The sequence below is a fragment of the Protopterus annectens genome, chromosome 16.part0, assembly GCF_019279795.1.
Source record: "Protopterus annectens isolate FY-2018-M chromosome 16.part0, PAN1.0, whole genome shotgun sequence".
Lineage (NCBI taxonomy): Eukaryota > Metazoa > Chordata > Ceratodontiformes > Protopteridae > Protopterus > Protopterus annectens.
The window spans coordinates 698,683,827-698,702,681 of NC_056750.1; the positions used below are offsets into that span (position 1 = coordinate 698,683,827).

At 40.0% G+C, this 18,855-nt stretch overlaps 1 protein-coding gene across 1 annotated transcript in view; it reads right to left on the bottom strand.

Moving 5' to 3' along the window:
* CARMIL3 (capping protein regulator and myosin 1 linker 3) overlaps positions 1–18,855 on the bottom strand; it is a 3,552,770-nt gene that overhangs the window by 2,436,678 nt on the left and 1,097,237 nt on the right. The window contains exon 3 of the mRNA XM_044058175.1: positions 10,743–10,793. Coding sequence (XP_043914110.1) covers positions 10,743–10,793 — 51 coding nt within the window. The remainder of the gene's footprint in view (positions 1–10,742; positions 10,794–18,855) is intronic.

Here is an 18,855-nt window from a genome sequence, read left to right on the forward strand (position 1 = left end):
AAACAGGAGAGGACCCAGGACTGAACCCTGTGGTACTCCACTTGTCACTGGACTGATGTCGGATTTGGAATCCGCTACTTTCACAGTGTGTGTTCTGTCCGTGAGCCAGTTGGCAACCCATCTTGTGACATAGGGATTTATACCTAGTTTAGTGAGCTTATCTATAATTCCAGAGTGGGGGATGGTGTTGAAAGCCTTGGCGAGATCTAGATAAGCTGTGTGAACCATTTTACCCTCATCTATGGCTTTGGTGACTGCTTCAAAGAAGTCAATCAGGTTTAGGAGACATGATCTGCCTTTTACAAATCCAAACTGAGTAGGGTCCAGAGTTTGGAGATTACCAATGTCTTTGTTTATGAGTTCCATGATGATACGTTCCATGGCCTTGCAGACCAGGCTCGTCAGGCTAATGGGGCAGTAGTTCCCAGGGTCCGTCGTGGCTCCCCCTTTGTGGAGTGGGATAACTGTCGCGGTGCGCCATTCAGTGGGTACAAAGCCTGAGGTGAGGCTATGATTGAACATGGTGCTTAGGTAGGGTGCCAGTTCATTCTGTAGTTCGTGTAGAACGCAGCCTGGGATATTGTCTGGTCCCATGGATACTGTGTTCTTGGCTTTGGAGAGTGTGTTTTTTACCTGTGCAGCCGTGATTATAGGAACTTTGCATTCTTCCGGTATAGAGATGGGCCCTCTAGGGGGTGAGAGGGGGTTAAAGTTAGCACTGAACCTATCTGCTAGGATGTTGTCAATATCAGTTGGTTCTGTATATTTAGTGCCATTATGCTGTAACTCAGAGCAGATCTGAGTGTTCCCATTTAGATTCTTGACATGGCTATAGAATGCTTTGTGATTGTCTTTAGAGTCAGTGGCAATTTTGTTTTCATAACTAGCTTTGGAGGATTTTATCAGGGATCTCAGCTTCTTACTGAGGTGGACCAGGGAGTTCCTCCAGTCATGGGATTTTACTCTTTTTTGCAACAGTTTCTTTCTTTTGTTGTAGAGTTTGTTTATGGCAGAGGACCACCAGATTGGCTTCCTTTTTTTGGAGGATAACATCTTGGTTCTATCAGGGATAGCATGATCCATGCACTCGTGTAAGTGCTTATAAAGTGCATTTGTGTAGGATTCGGCAGTCATACCTCTATTGTCCGTCTGCATGGCTGTCATGAAGTTTGCCACTTCTGTCTTAAGAAGTGTGAAGTTGGCTTTTGAGAAGTTTTTTACGATGGTTTCCCTAATTGGGGCTGGGGGTGGGATGTGGATGTCTAGGCTGATAAGCTTGTGGTCGGATCTGGCCAATGAGGACTTGACCTCTGGTGTGGAACACCGGTTTCCCATGTTGATAATGACCAGGTCTAGGATATTGCTGCCCCTGGTGGGGGTGTGAATAAGTTGATCCAAGGCGTTGGAATTTATGAATTCTAGAAAACGTTGAGCAAAAGAGTTGGTACATGAGTAGTTTCCAATGGAACAACCTGGGACATTGAAACAGGCTGTCCCTGAGGCCGGGTGATGGAAGCCTGGCCCAGCAGAGAGAGAGTACAGGGTGGAGCCGAGACAAGGGCCGGGGGTCCGGATGCTCTCAACAGAGCCCTCTCCACTACATCGAAGGCCGAGGGGGAACCGCTCTCCCTGGACTCCGAGAGCTGGCTCCCACTCGGATCCGATGAAAGGATCGGAACCAGCGCCGAGACCATCGGATCCGAAGGACCAGTGCGCTCCGACCTGGACGGAGCGAAAGCACACTGAATCCCTCGGATCCGAAGCTTGGGCCACGGCTCTGAGAGGTCAGATCCGACAAACTCGAGGGCAGGGTCGGATCCGAAGTACCAAGTACTGTCGGCGCCGACCCACCCCTGGCTTCGACGCTGCTCGGCTCTGAACGCTCCGAACCCAGGTAGCAGGTCGGAGAAGGAGCAATTGGAGCGAAAAAGGGTGTTGAGCTCCCCCCCGAAGGGGGGGGGCAAGAGCACTCCCATCTGCAGCTGGGCCTGGATGAATTTTTGCATCATCCGGTCCAAGTCTGCATCAGACATGCTGAATGTTGATCTCAAAGAGGCCACCGAGGCAGGCCTGGAATGCCGCCTCGATGGAGATCGGGCCTCCTCCTCCTCCTCAGGCCCTGGGGAGAAGCAAGGAGATCGGAGCCGAGGAGGAGGAGACCTAGAAGCAGTGGAGGGAGAAGCCCGCTTAGCTGGCGGGGCCAAAGCGGAGGCCTCGGCCCGCCGCTTGTGGTGCTTCTCCCTCTGTTTCTCCCACCTAGCCTCCCTGTCCTCCGGCGCTTTAGCGGGAGTTTGAGTCCCGGCCAAAGGAAGGGGGGCAGGAGTGGCAATGACCACAGCCTGTGGTAGTGCCACGGGAGTAGCGGAGGCCAGAGCCGAGTCCGGGGGGCAAAAGTTCCGCCAGGACCAGCTTCAACCTCTGCTCTTTCAGTGTCCTGGGGTTGAACGCTGCACAAATGGTGCAGCCTGAGGTGAGGTGTTCAACCCCAAGGCACCGAACGCACCGAGTGTGGCCATCAGCCGGGGAGAGCTTATGGCCACACTCGGTACATTTAGAAAAAATGGCTTTTGGGGTCTCAGCCATACTTTAAAGAAAAGGGAGTGCTACACAAACACACAGGCCCCAAAAACACAAACACACACACACGCACTCACTAACGACCAGCGAAGGGAGGGAAAAACTATGTGAAAAAATAAATATTACAGGGAACCTAACTCTTACATACTTTTTTAAAATTAAAGTTGAGAAAAGTTGACTAAAAAAACAGACTTAACTGACGATTTTGCTAGAGCTCAAAGGAATCCAGCCATCCACAAGCGCGGCAAACTAGATCTGAGGTCATGGAGGGTTGGCAGGGGATTATGGGTGAGGGGAGGAGCTAGGAGCTCGGATCCATTAGCTATGAAACAAGTTGCCGGCTCGGATCCGATATCGGATCCAAGACCCACAGGTTGCTGACAAATGAAGTCCCTACTCCAGATCACCGGTTTCCCATGTTGGTAATGACCAGGTCTAGGATATTGCTGCCCCTGGTGGGGGTGTGAATAAGTTGATCCAAGGCGTTGGAATTTATGAATTCTAGAAAACGTTGAGCAAAAGAGTTGGTACATGAGTAGTTTTCCCAGTTAATGGTGGGGTAGTTGAAATCGCCCATTATTAGGGTGTTGGGTTGTACCCTAATACTTTCCAGTGTATCAAGAATTGAGGAGTGTGAATCCTGGGGCATGGTGGGGGGTCTGTAGCAAGCTACAATTTGGATTGCGGTCTTGCCCAGAGTTAGTTGCACTTGGATAATCACGGATGCATTATGCTGTGCAACTAGCCTGGAGGTGTGGATATCCTTAATGAATATGGACACGCCTCCACCTTTAGTGCTTCTTTCTGGGTTAGGTGGCCGAAAGGTGTGGTATGAATTGAAGCCTGGTAATGCAGGGTTGCTCTCTGGAGCTTTGAACTAGGTCTCTGTCACTGCACAGATGTCAATGTTCTCCATTTAAAGGAGTGCCTCGAGTGAGTGCATTTTGAGGTTTAGACTTCTAGCATTGAGTAGCATTACCCTCATATTTTGCTTGCTTGTACCTGTTATGGTGGAGAATTTGTCATTTGAACCTTGCCTAAAAAAGGCACTATAGGGAAACGGGGAGCAGGATTTTGCCCTTCCCAACTAACAGTCTTTGGGTATGTATATATAATAAGCAGTGAGTGTGAGGGTGCAGGATGTCCTGCCCAGTGTAAAATATTTTCTCATTTTTTTTTTTTTTTTTTATGTTCCATATTTTAGGGTTCTATGTCATGGGAATGAGATTTTGTAATACAAACATTTGTTTGCCTATACTATGCAAAAACATATATGTATATGTGTGTGTGTGTGTGTCTGGATTCTTGTGTATGTAGATGAGAACTGTCAGTGCTTGCTGGACAAAAGAAATTTTACACCAACCTCATCTTTACAATACGTTTCTCAACTGCTCCCAAAGTTAGCTAGGTCACAATACTCTCTTCACAAGTGCTGTTAATATTCTGAGCATTCACAGAGTGACTTTCTACATTTATACCATCCTTTTCACACACACATATATATATATATATATATATATATATATATATATATATATATGGTTAACGTCTGAGGAAGCGACTCTTATGTCATGAAAGCGCTTACGTTTTATTAAAGGAGTTCTTAGAAGCGAATTGCTTATCATCATTTCGTGCACGCCATAGTGCAATAGTTTTTGTAATTACTATTGGAGTTGGAAATTGTCTCCGTTGTTTGTTTTAATTTGCAGCAAGTATCCATCGTACATTTTGGAATTGGGATATTGTACCTACTGTCTTTTGTTTCACTGGGCTTGTTTTTCGGATATATATATATATATATATATATATATATATATATATATATATATATAAAACTTAGAAGACAGAGTTTGTCCATGGATTATATGGATGATAATCACACTGTCAATGTTTACCTTCATTGAGAACATTCTGCTACCTGGAAGTCAATACTAGTCAACCTATGATAAATTTATAGGCACCAAAGGTTTACCTTACAAGAAGTAAAGGTGTACCTCTGCTTTATATGCAGTGGAAGATTATTCTAGACATTAGGAACCAATGAAAATAAATGTGTCCATCCAATGTGTCTTATTTATGATGAATACAATTAGTCACATTTCGTATTCTGAAGGGGCATTTGCTATTTAAGTATGCAAGTCCTGTCTGTCAACTAGTTTGCAATCAATGTTATATTTAGGCTTTTAAGCCTAATTACAACAAGGACACAGGAAATAATGGAAAAGGCCTTGACCTTATCCAGGTACTTAGTGGCCACTTTCTACAACTCATAAACTTTCTGGAGGAAATTATGATCTCTGCTTGACAGAACTATATTGTTGTGGATCTATAGAAATAAGCCTTTTCATATACTTATGAAATCATATATAATATATTTTATGGCTTTGCAAATTACGCTTCTTAGGCTGATGGTTCTATATACATTTTGGTATTGGAGGTCAGGCCCCTTTACTTAGGGAGCAGAGTGATAGACATTTTCTACAGCTCAGAAACATACTGAATTGATTATAATTAACTTGAACAATTTTAATAGGGGGTTCAGTGAGGCTGTGTTTGGCTTGGCTGATTAAGCAACAAGTTACATTATTGGAGAACATAAAGGTAGTGCAAGTAGGAAAGTTTGGAGGTGTACCAGAATAATCCTGTGGGGAGAAAAGAGTTCTAGAACTTGTGTGAAGCTAGGGCTAAATTTATCTGCAAGAATATTAGCAATCTCTAAGGCTACTACAGTTGTAAACAGTAAGGGAAAGGAAGAGGATAAATCAAATCAGGATCGATCATGCACTATCGCAAATAATAAACTAAAAATATCAGCACTGGCAGAAAAACGTGAAAGATATGCAGAAAAATATAAAGGAAAAGTACAGAATGTCTTGCCCTTAACCCATTAAGCTGTCTACTTAAATTAGGTCCTGCTACAATTTGGCTCCCACAAAACAACAAAGTGTGAAGACTTATCTTCTACTTTTTGTGGATGATTTAAAACTGTATAGTTCATCTGATGAGGAACTGAAAGCACAACCGCAAGTGGTCAAAACTTTTTCAGATAATATAAGAATGTCGTTTGGTCTTCAAATGTGCAAAAGCAACTTTTAAAGCAGGAAAGCTGCAGCACCAAGAAATCTTCAGCCTGGGACAGGAATGTGATATAAAAGAACTTGAGCAAGAGGGAGTGTATAAATATATGAAAATTGATGAAGGATCAACAATAAAACATAAACAAATGCAAATAAAACTTAGTAATGAATATTTTAGAAGACTAAAATTAATACTGAAAACAACTCTGGCATCTAGGAACAAAGTTCAAGCTATAAACCAATTTACCCTTCCTGTCCTAACTTACAGTTTTGGATTGACCGGCACCCAAAAGATATTGGATCAGTTGGACAGGAAGACAAGAAAAATTTTTCATGCTTATTAAATGATTTAAAAATCAGTTCAATGTATACCAAGACTATATATTCCCCTTTCTGAAGGAAGTACTAGCCTCTTCGAAATTGATTACATACAAAGATCTGCAGTCGTAGGACTGCATACATATCTGCTGAACTGACAAGATCCAAACATAGTGAAGATTTTAAAGCAAGAGGAGAATAAGTCTAAGATGACTTCCCTTGGTGTCAAGCAGGAATGGAAATCAAGCCAGTAGTAGATAAAAATCAGGCAGCAACTGAATGTGCCAAAAAATAAAGAAAGAATATAAGGTGAAGGATCAGGTGAGAAACTGAGAAATGTGGAACATGCATACATACAGTTCCAAATCCAGAAAACTCTTGGAACAACCTCATGTCAATCAGAACTGAACACATGAATGGTTAAGGAGAGGTGAATTTAAACCCAAATACAAAAGGTTAATATTGGCAGCCCAAGACAGTGGACTACATACATGTTGGTTTACAAAGTCCATTGAACATGCGAGAGAAACAGACAAATGTAGGATTTGTAAAACAGAACTGGAAACAATCTCACATGTTGTTGCTGGTTATGATATACTAATGGCAGAAGGACTATATACTGAAAGGCATAATAATGTGACAAGACTGTTGTACTCTGTATTGAGTAAACATTATAATATTAAATTGGATGAAAAAACATTAGAAATACGAGCCACAAAGCATTATAGAAAATGAAGTTTATAGTACATGGGAGATCATCCATTATAAACAGTTCAAAAAAATACATGCAAGAATACCAGATATAGTAATCCATAAAGAGAAGACAAAAAGTAGCACTGATCATTGTAATTGCTACACCCAGTGACTACAGTGTCTTAAGTACAGAGCCATAAAGTCATAAAATACCATGATTTGCAGGCAGAAACAAAGGCAATGTAGAAGAAGGATACCTAGTGAGCTCCAATAGTAGTAGGAGCAATGGGTGTTATAAAAAAGAATTTACAATTGTAATTAGATATGTTACCGATAAGTGCAACTCCGTATGAATTGCAGAAGCAATCAATTTTGGGCACACTGCAGGTGCTGCTAAAGAGCACTTGTGGCTAAATATCAGATTGAAACAATACTAATTTCATGAACTTTAATCAAACTTTGACTTAGGGATGGGGTTTATTCCTGTCATGGTATTAGAAACCCAAAAGACTTGGAGAAATTAAAAAAAAGGCTGGATTTGGTGATTGTAGTATGCTATTTGATAATCATTGCATATAGTATGATTATCTTTGGCTTTGGAAAATGATTTTTGTTCTCCTTTGATTTCCTTATAATAACCTTTACAGTTTAATGCTCTTTAATGTGGGCAGATTTTAAAGTATTAAAGCACCTTAATTAGCTTGTTTTCTTTTAATGTACAGCTTATTAATATTGGTATTACACCAAGGAAATTTATTTTTCATTTCTCAGTACATTTGATTCTTATTTAAATGGCTTTATTTATGCTACTTGACAAATGTAAGTTAAATTCATTAACTTAAGAAATAATTGAGGCTATATGTGGTTTGGAAATCATGCAAATTAGTTCTGAGAGCTTATCATATAATTGTAATAGGTTTGTCTTTTTACATTTCTTGGATTCAGATGTGTTTATTGCCTTAAAAGATAAGATGTGTTATATGTGATCAGATTTGACCAGAGATGATACCATAATAGTAAAAGATGCAATATTAGTGAGGTTAATGTGAGCAATGTTTGGACCTGTTGTGAGCTGATAAAGTATTTGTACAAGGGAGTTAGCATTTACTACATTTTGGAATCTTTGGATATAGCTAACCTTTGTAATGTATGTGCTCCAGTTTATCAATGGACAGTTGAAATACCCAATAAGAAAGATATTTTTTATTTATAGGTAGTTCAGCAAGCACATTTAGAAATCTTTTTGCCCTCTGAAGACATGGAAATTGACCAACAACAGGTTATAAATTGCTAAGTAGTCTTATTTATGGTATCTCAAACTCATTAAGTACCATTTAAGTGTCACAGGGCATCAGTCTAGAGGTAATTGGGCCTCTGACAAATACTTGTGTTCCTTCACAATTTACTGCTGGTCTGAATGTGAAATTTGTAATGAAATTCAGTAAAGAGGGGGTACTGTCTTTACAATGAAACCATGTGTGAGTTAAAACATATATGTGGATGTGTTTGTGTTGACGTAGGGCCTTGAGAACTTGCAATTTACTTTTACAATTTCTGTAATACAGCAAACAATCCTAACTGTTGTTTTTGAAATATCCAAAGCCCAGCTTCCCCACCATTTTACTTTCTACATTATCCTCCATTTTTAATGCAAAGCTTCAGATTTATTCTCTGTAGGAATACTGAGCAGGATTAATAAATGCAGTGCTCACAGAGTTAGACTGATATGCATTAGAAACACATATCAAAGCCTGCTTTGATTAACTTTTACTACTAGCTAATGGGGCAGGCCCAAATCTTCTGCCATTGTGTAGCTACAGTATGACATGCATGGGGTGAATATGAAAATGAACTCCCCCCAGGGCTGTCTGCAATTTAGAAACAGCAAAACAACTGCATATGGGCTGGTCTCAGTACATAAATTATAGGAGTAGAACCATATATGGAAAGTTGCTAAAAAGTACAATAAAATACTGCTGCCAACTTGTATCCTAATGTGTTGCTCAGCATTACACAACTAAACAATAGCATTCATGCAGTACATAAACATCCCAAAAAAATTAGCAAAAATCTATCTATTTTGCCTTTCCCCATGGTGCAGTTTAAATTGCTACCACAACCACACACACTCACTACCCAGCAATATGTTACTGTAGTTCTCTCTTGATTGGGCAAACTCTCAGATATGGATCACCTGGAATATATGGTGGGGTGGTGTCCCACGCAGATGTTGCCACTGAGTTGCAGAGATACCGCTTGGCCATGTCTCAGGAGGACCATGTACAGAAGAGTTATACTGCTGGGCAAAATATAAACTATCCCTTGGGCATACCATATTTGTTTTGAGATGTGTACCTCCCAAAGGCAGAACATACTCTGATATGGCTGCCCTGTCTGAAGGGTGCCAGTAATACATACTTTCTATAGACGCAACACTAGTGACCTCATCAATAGTGGCATGTTATTGCATCTAATTAAATTCCAGTCAGTTAATATACCTTGCACACAAACTCCATCCTTCAGCTTGTGAGTGATGAGCCAAAGGAGTGATTCTGCGGACCTTTTCCTGGCTTTGCTCCCCAGCAATACCTCACTCATGTGCACTAACCCTAATCCTAGTCCAGTACCTAACTCCAGCCTTATTCATAACTCTAACTCTAATCCTATCATTAAACACCACAAATGTACCTTACCCACACCCAAATCCCAACCCTAACCCGAACTCTAGTGGTACCACACACACACACACACACACACACACACACCAAATATTGAACCATCCTGAAAGTCAAATTGTTTTGGCATTCTGACACATCAGCAGTTCCAACTTGTAAAACTGTGTTCAGTCTAGTGACTGCAACTTCAATAACACTGTATTTAAAATTAGGTTTTCTGTTACTACAGTTCCTTGACCTCCATTCTCTTAGTTTGTAAACAGGAATTTAAGAGATTTCTATAAAGGCATCAGTCATGTTGACATTCCTGTCTTCTTTTTGTATGGCTCTACTTAAAACGATCTAAACTCAAAAATATCTAGACACAAGAGCTCAACAAAAAATATCTAAACTCAAAAATATCTAAACATAAAATACTGACAAAATTGAAGCTATACTTAGGAAGAATGAATGCCTTTCCCCAACATTGTGTAGCCTTCACGTAGGTTTATATTATTAGCAGAGGGTGTGGGGGCACAGGGAGGGTTGAACCACCCCCCCAAGAAAAAACATTGGTTTTGGATCTTGATAGATTCTGTTGATATTTTGTGTTTAGATTTTCCTAATTTTTTTCTTGATTTTTTGTTTAGATCACTTTAAGTAGACATGCAGCAGAAGGCTTCTTCAAATAATTGAACTTACATTTTATGATGTAAAGCATGTTGTTTGGAGAGCTCCACAATGCAGCTCTATTGAAAGCAGAAATTCTCAGAACAAATTTAAGGGGGTAGTTATAGTAAAAAATTATCTAAATGTGCTTTTCTCATACACAGACTGCATTACTACTGCAATAGGACAGTTTGAAAGCATGGTCATATACACATCAAGGTCAATGCAAACAAATAAATAAATAAAAATAAATGTTTACACCTAATGAAATGTTAGACATTGTGTTATTCATAACAGTTTCTCAAGTCAATGTTGTTATACCAAAGTACATAAAACTACATATCCAGCATCATGAAGACAGGATTTGCATCTTGAGGCTTCAGTGGTTTGATTTGCCCTATCAATCCGTGTTCCAGAAGACAAATTTGACTGCTGAAAGTTCTCACTCTATGAGCATCCTTGACAGGTAAGATATCTTACATGCAATTATTTTCATGTCCTAAGATGTTAAAGGACCTCTACTACATGTATTCACTGCTTGGGGGGAAAACAAAATTCAGCCAGTAAGACACACAACATTTTTAAGCTGTGAGCTCTGTAGAAACAGTTGCAGTGGTGCAGACAACCAATCAATTCTCACATAAGTCTATCTTTTGCTGTCATCTTGATAGCTATATTTTAAGCAGTACTGCTTAAGGTGCTGTTCTCCAACAGACTGAAATGTGTTGCTCATAATATTATAAGTAAGGCTTACCTTGGCAGGTGTCTTCATACCAAACAAATAGAACCTCCATGCTGTTAAAACCTAGAGACAGAAAAAGAAAAATAGTTTAATTCTTAAAGTATATTGTATGAACAACTTCACCAAATGGACTAAAACAAATGCAAATACTTGATTCAAGCATGCCCTTTGGTGAGTTGCTATGCATAGCAAATAAGAAAAACAATTATGCATGTGTGATATCATTCAAAGCTGTCTCATCCCCCCTGCATCAAAGTGTTCATTTTAATTGATCATTTCCTGAAAGTGTGAATTTATAAACTTTGTTTCTGTTTGCAACATTAGGAATTTTTGATAACCTTGGTTGGTACCTGTAGCATACTACTGGTTTGCCTCGACCTCTGTTTATTCTTTATTTTTGCTTATTCTTTAATTTTTCATCACATGAAGGCCTGAATTACAATGCGTGATACAGCCTGCAGTATGTTAGGGATTTGTTTTACCTGTGATTAATTGTGCTACAATGGCCTCTGTTTATTGTCTAATTGTTTCCATTCATAGTGGAATGCCTGTATTTTCTACCAGTCACCAAAATAATGATTACAGTTCTGTTCTTTATTTGTGATGTGACCCTACTTGCAGGAGTTTGATTACTTTCACTTTTTTCCCTAGACCTTGTTGATTTAGTTGTCTTCCTTGAATTCTCTGCCTGCTTTCCTCCTTGCAATCATTCATTCAGTACCCACCATTTTCAACCTTATACCTGGCCACTTCAGCTGTCTTGTTTCAGCCCTCATCTCCACTGTTTTTATTTTCTGAGAAATGCTGCACTGTAAAAGTATAAATGAATAAGTTATCTCAGTGTATGTATTGTGATATTTGTACGGTTGCCACCTTTTCAAATGGCCATAGTGGGACATTTTCGGGACACACATCAGATTTTACAGGCTGACACAAACCCACGGTCAGTACAAAGGATAGAACTTTCCTTTTTTGCCTAAATATAAGCTTATTCTTGCAGCAGTTTAGTTGCTTATCCTGTTTCTTGTAACATGTAGGTATTTTAGATACAGAAAGAACTATGGTATACAACTATTACATTGCATATGGGACATAATTATGTCCTACAATCTCAGGACATTTGCCACATTTAATATTTTTGGTCAGGACACAACCTCCCAAAGAGGGACTGTCCCTCGTAAAGTGGAACAGGTGGTAACCCTAGATATTTAGCTGCCTTACCCCTGTTTTCCTTTAATTAATTTCAAAAGTCAGAAAACCTCCCTACCCCAAACCTGCGAGTCTCAGCAGAAAAAAGGCAACATTTTTTTTTTTTTTAAGTGAAATGCATTGCCATTTCCAACTGCTACACCACTGAATTGTGTAGTAGTGCTTAATGTAAGCAAAGCCTTTCTTATCACTTTCTCATATTTTGGGGATCAACTAAGAGGACAGTAGATTATTGCACTGGCTAGGGAAACTCTAGTGTTACTTCTCGACTCCTCTGAATTAGATGCTAGTCTGCTCCTCTCCATTACCTGCTATACACTCTACTTTTTTCTACCTCAGCTCAGTGAGCTGGACATCTGTGAGGACTCCGGCATCACAACTGAGAAAGGCCGAAAGAGTACTAGGACTACCTAAATTATTCTAAAAATCAGGGGAAACTTGGGCTAAGCCACGAAACAAGCACATCTGAAGGGCTACCTTGCCACTGCTTGATTTTTGGGGTGTGCTTTTCAAAACATTCTCAAGTACCATTTATACATCCTGAATTCTTGATCCACTAATAATATCTATATTCTCTGGATAAATATTTTACAACAGCAATTAATAATACCTTTACTAAGCTCATTATACTTGTCAGCAGTGCTTGCCTACCCTTATTGTAGCTATTTGGTTTCCTCAGGAAAGCTCACCTTCATTTATTTACATTGTTTATTTTATTTCATAAGGTTATAGTTATGAGTCGGAGCTAAACAGCCTGCAATAGCATTGATGTCTATTCTGTGAACACAATTATTTGGTTTCTACCTACCTCATCATACTTGCAACATTACACTTTATCTGCAGTGTCAAAAACATAAAATCCAAATCACATCCTTAAAATGACTGTCATATACTGTGATCCTGCTTTACAAAAAACATGCTAAAAGCTAGAAAACAGTTTTTTGAGGCTATGTATTGGTTTAAAAATTAAGCAGGTGTGTAGACTTTGATTAATAGACTTTAATTAAACAGAAAAACTTCTTCTTCTTTCGGCTGTTCCCATTAGGGGTCGCCACAGTGGATCATCTATTTCCATTTCTTCTTGTCCTCTGCATCTTGCTCTGTCACACCAACCAACTGCATGTCCTCTCTCACCACATCCATAAACCTTATCTTAGGCCTTCTTCTTTTCCTCTTACATGGCAGCTCCATCCTTAGCATCCTTTTCCCAATATACCCAGCATCCCTCCTCAGAACATGTCCAAACCAACGCAATCTTGTCTCTCTGGCTTTGTCTCCAAACCATCCAACCTGAGCTGACCCTCTAATATACTTATTCCTAATCCTGTCCATCCTCGTCACACCCAATGCAAGTCTTAACATCTTTAACTCTGCTACCTCCTGCTCTGACTCCTGCCTTTTTATCAGTGCCACTGTCTCCAACCCATATAACATAGAAGATCTCACTACTCTCTTGCATACCTTCCCTTTCACTCTTACTGGTACACGTCTGTCACAAATCACTCCTGACACTCTTCTCCACCCACTCCACACTGCCTGTACTCTCTTCTTCACCTCTCTTCCACACTCACCAGTACTCTGAACTGTTGATTCCAAGTATTTAAACTCATCCACCTTCGCCAGCTCTACTCCGTGCATCCTCACAATTCCTCTATCCTCCCTCTCATTCCCACACACATATTCTGTCTTAGTCCTGCTGACCTTCATTTGGCTCCTCTCTAGAACATATCTCCACCTCTCTAGGGTCTCCTCAACCTGTTCCCTACTCTCACTCCAGATCAAAATGTCATCTGCAAACATCATAGTCCATGGAGACTCCTGTCTGATCTTGTCTGTCAACCTGTCCATCACCATTACAAATAAGAAAGGGGTCAGAGCTGATCCTTGATGTAATCCCACCTCCACCTTAAACGCATCTGTCACTCCTACCGCAGACCTCACCACTGTCACACTACCCTTGTACATATCCTGTACCACTCTTACATATTTCTCTGCCACTCCCACCTTCCTCATACAATACCACAACTCCTCTCTAGGCACCCTGCCATATGCTTTCTCTAAGTCCACAAAGACACAATGCAACTCCTTCTAACCTTCTCTATACTTCTCCATCAACACTCTCAGAGCAAACATCGCGTCTGCAGTGCTCTTTCCCAGCATGAAACCATACTGCTGCTCACTAATCATCACCTCTGTTCTTAACCTAGCTTCCACTACTCCTTCCCATAACGTCATGCTGTGACTGATCACTTTTATCACTCTGTAGTTACTACAGCTCTGCAAATCACCCTTATTCTTAAAAATCAGTACCAAAACACTTCTCCACTCCTCAGGCATCCTCTCACTTTCCAAGATTTCATTAAACAATCTGGTTAAAAACTCCACTGCCATCTCTCCTAAACACCTCCATGCTTCCACAGTTATGTCATCTGGACCAACAGCCTTTCTATTCTTCATCTTCTTCATAGCTGTCCTTACTTCCTCCTTGCTAATCCACTGCATGTCCTGATTCATTATCCCCACATCATCCAACCTTCTTTCTCTCTCATTCTCTTCATTCATAAGTCCCTCAAAGTACTCTTTCCATCTGCTCAACATACTCTCCTTACTTTTAAGTACGTTTCCCTCATTATCCTTTATCACCTTTACCTGCTGCATATCTTTCCCAGCTCGGTTCCCCTGTCTCGCCAATTAGTACAGGTCCTTTTCTCTCTCCATAGTGTCTAACTCTTCATACAACTCTCCATACACTTTATCCTTAGCCTTCCCTGACTCTCTCTTTGCCATAAACCTCATCTCCTTAAATAGAAAGACAGTCCTTTTAAAATATCTTCCCAGCAGGTAGAAGGCCAGTTTATCTATTATCCAATAAAGGATCTTACCAGACCAGCACTGTTATTTTAATTTTTTTGAATCCTAAATACCCATAACACTTCCTGATAAGTAACTCAAAGATTCAAATGCAGAATATTTTAATGAACAATAAGGCACTGACTTACAAGAGAAAACAGATTAAACCCTGTGGTAAACAGCACATACTAATTTACAAATAATGAAATAGTGAATCTTTATTTCTTCACAGGATCATGACTGGCACTAGCATGTCTCGTGAATGGGGGGGTGCGTAAAACGTTTTGTTGTGCAGCACCCCGTGCATCAATAGTAATCTTTCTTTCGTGCATATGCTTGGAAATAAAAAGTCAGTACATTTACATCTCCCCACCCCCAGTCTTAGGACCACTAATTAAATATCAGTCACTTAGAGTCACAATCAGGGCTCATCCATCTGTGTCACTGAGCCAGGAGCGTGTATTTTGCTTATATTCTTTTTGCACAACCTATATATTTGCTTTTGCTTGATTTGTTTCCCTATCTTGTATTCCGACTTCTTTTGACACTTGCTTATTCATAATGACCTAATCTGTATTGTCTGCATCTCTCCACTTGGAACTTTTCTCCCAGAGTCCCCTTTGTAAATGGGATCTGCCAATCAGGGCTAACCTGATCAGTAAAATGTAAGTAAAGAAAATGTAAATGAATATGGCTTGTACTCTCAGTTAATTATCTCCAAGCAGTGAAGCTAAAGATATATCATTCTCCAAACCAGCTCTAACATCTATGCAATGTGTATCTGTTGACAAATAGGATGAAGAATGATTGGGCCACTTTGGTCTAAGTGCTCCATCAGTGAAATACCGCCGGTACTGAAGGGGTCTCAGAACTAGTTGAGGCAAAATGTCAAGGGACTGAATTTCTGTGAAAAGAGAGATATCCACAACTCAACATTCTAGACTGAAGGCAATCTGGTGACATATCAAAACACCATTTCAGATCATTAATAGCTGAGAGGAATCAACAAGCATGGCCTGAACTGCACTTCATCTGTGTGGAGTTGGGCTATAGTAGAATAGGAATCTCAAGTCCCTCCCTTCATCAAGAATCCTCTACCAGATATTACCAAAAGGCCAGTGCACAGTTAATCCATGATCTCCAAGATACAGGGCAATATTTTGGTATAAACCTGGGTATAAAATAGCCACGGCAAAGTAGAAATCAGCACTTCCAATCAATGAATATTTTGCATCTTAAGAAAATACAACAAATGAGCAGTAAGATGACCCACTTTCCAAGTACAAACTATTTACTGGTATGAGCTAAACATTGTCCATAATGAGACCCTTCAAGGAGATGGGAATGAGGCTGTATCTGGATTGTTTTGTTCCCATTTTATCAGTGTTATTTAATAGTTTCCTATTACTGACTTACTTCTTACTAGTTTACATGTTCTTTTTTATTATTATTTTTTTATTTGTATTAATTTTCCTCCCAAATTGACATATTATGGGATTTATTTTAGCTTATATACAGAAGCAACTATTTTTACTTCATCCTTGTTTTTCTTCTAAATTAGCTGGAGTCTATTATTCATACTTGCACAAGCCTGGGCATTAGCAAGAGACACAGATACAGTTATGCTGCAAGTGCTGAAAACCTGGGAAACTGACTACTGGCTAACATTGATTTATTACCATTCCCACAATGTGGTGAAACAATACATAGTTTTCACTGTGTCTGTGCAGCATGAAGTACCCACTGATTCAGGGACAAATAGATAGGACAAACACCCTGACAACCTTATCTTGCAAATCTGCTTTAATGACAGGCCTGTTCATAACCAGACTAGCATTCTGCAGTCTTAGTGCAAAGTCTGTTCCTGGCTTTTTGAGCTGAACTGTGGCTAAGATTAAACTTTGGTCCACTTCTGGCAGCCATGGTGCCCTTTGGTTCTTGGTTATTCAGCACGCAATCCTAACTCAGACTGGTGACAGGAATGCTATTGACCATTATTTGACTATTAGTTTGAAAGATATCAAAGCTAGTTTTACCAAGGTTAGCTCCACTGACAGAGAAGGATAAAGCCTTGACTACAGCCAAGGTGACAAGTTCGATAATCAGCTTGTCTGTCTTTTGAAACTGGTGAGAGGAGGATAGGCATGCTTATCCTCATTGGAAGGGGGTTGAGTGGGACATCCATTGCCACAATCCCTCAGAAGAGAGGCAACAAAGCAAAGAATGGCCCAGGGCAACTCTTCAGCTATTAAGCTGCAAATGTGTTAGCCCTCACTGCAGGTTTATGGTATCTGCACTCATATGATTAAAGCATAATGGCTCATGTAATAATGTGGGTCACTTTTCTCCAGCCAGTAAATGACCATACTAAGTACACCTCCATTATTTGGACCACTGCTATGGCTGCCTTTATGATGTCCTCCCCTTTAGCTCTCACCCTTACTGGTGAGTAATCAGTACTTGGTTATGACGGGGTCTGTTTGTTAGAAAGAGGCTTGATTGGCAGCAGACACAGCTGCAAACCAGACATCTAAGAATGGCTGCACAAGCTCTTTTAAGCAAGCCAAGGGTACAGGAGTTATGTGAGACTGCTACTACAGAGGTTTCTAGTCTCTGCTGTACTGCTATTGCCTCAGTGGTTAGTACTGGGGAAATTAATATCAGGACTGGTTAGGAGTCAGTGGATTTTGTAAAATAATTGTTTTGAACCAGGAAGGGATTTGGGTTCAGGTCAGGTGGTCACCTATGCTAACCTTTAATTTGGCCATACTTCAGACTTGGCTTTCCAGTTGGCTGTGATGATAAATGGCATGATGGTCTAGTCTGTCAATTAGATGGAACACTCAGTTGTTCATTTCTTAGTTGAGCAACTCCTTGATGTGACCCTGTGGATGTTGATTATGTGCAGTGCAGATAAAATGTCTCAGATGTGTCAGAGGTCCATACTTCCATTTCACATGAATATTTCTACTCAATAACTGTAGTACACTAATCTTAATGGGGTTGCGGTGGATATAATCATGCATTCACCTCCTTACTTGAAGATACAGTCCCAAACCATGCATGCCCCCATTGAGCCTTGCTCCTTGTGAACTATGGTTTCATTTTTAGATCCAACACCTGAAGAGGCTGAAACAAAGGGCGATGTGTAAGTTGTACTGTTCAGGTTGTCTTGAGGATAGACTTGGTCTGGCCTCTCATTTTTTTTCTATTTACCAAGTAGAGATTTCCCAAAATAAGTCGGAGTATTTGTGCTGCTCCATTCTTTCTGGTGGATAGATTATGCAGTTCATACTGCTTCTCCTTTTGGAAAGTTTTATCTTCAGATGACTGTTAATCAGCAGCCTGATACATTGCTGCCAATCAGCTGTTCAGTTCCATAATTCACTAATTAGGGCATTGTCAGTTTTACTCAGTAGTTAACTCTTGTTTCTTGACTGTGGTAAATTTGCTAATCTTGGCTACAACAATTTCATACCCACTCTTTCAAATATGTTTACTGGTACTACCTGTTATACCTCTCTACCTGTAGACACTGAAACTAGAGATAGAGGGCCTTGAAAGGTTGGTACATCTGACCAAAAATCTAGAAACATGATTAGCATAATACCACAATACTGAATAGTACAAAACTCCTCCCACTTACAATAGGAATGTGGAATACCACTCAGAAAAAAAAACTGAGAGTGATCAAGTGCTGCAAAAATATAAGCATACTATTATGTCTTTATTCTTATATGAGAATATTACAGAAATTGTTTGTTCTACTTAAGAAAAATGTACAAGAGTGCAATACAAATCTAAAACAGCAACAATATCATCTGCAAATAGCACTATGATACAAATAAACTTAATTAGTTTCTGCAAGGTACCACTTGTGATATTCACTACAAATGCATGGGCCATCTACATTATTGCTCAGATACTTTCGTCTCTGCCTCCATTCTTGGCCTACACTTTAAATGCATTTCAGCATGAGTCAGCAGGGTAGGGAATAGTGAGGCCATGATGGTGTTGTTTAATACAACCCACCACCACACTGGGAGAAATTTAAAGACTGCATTCT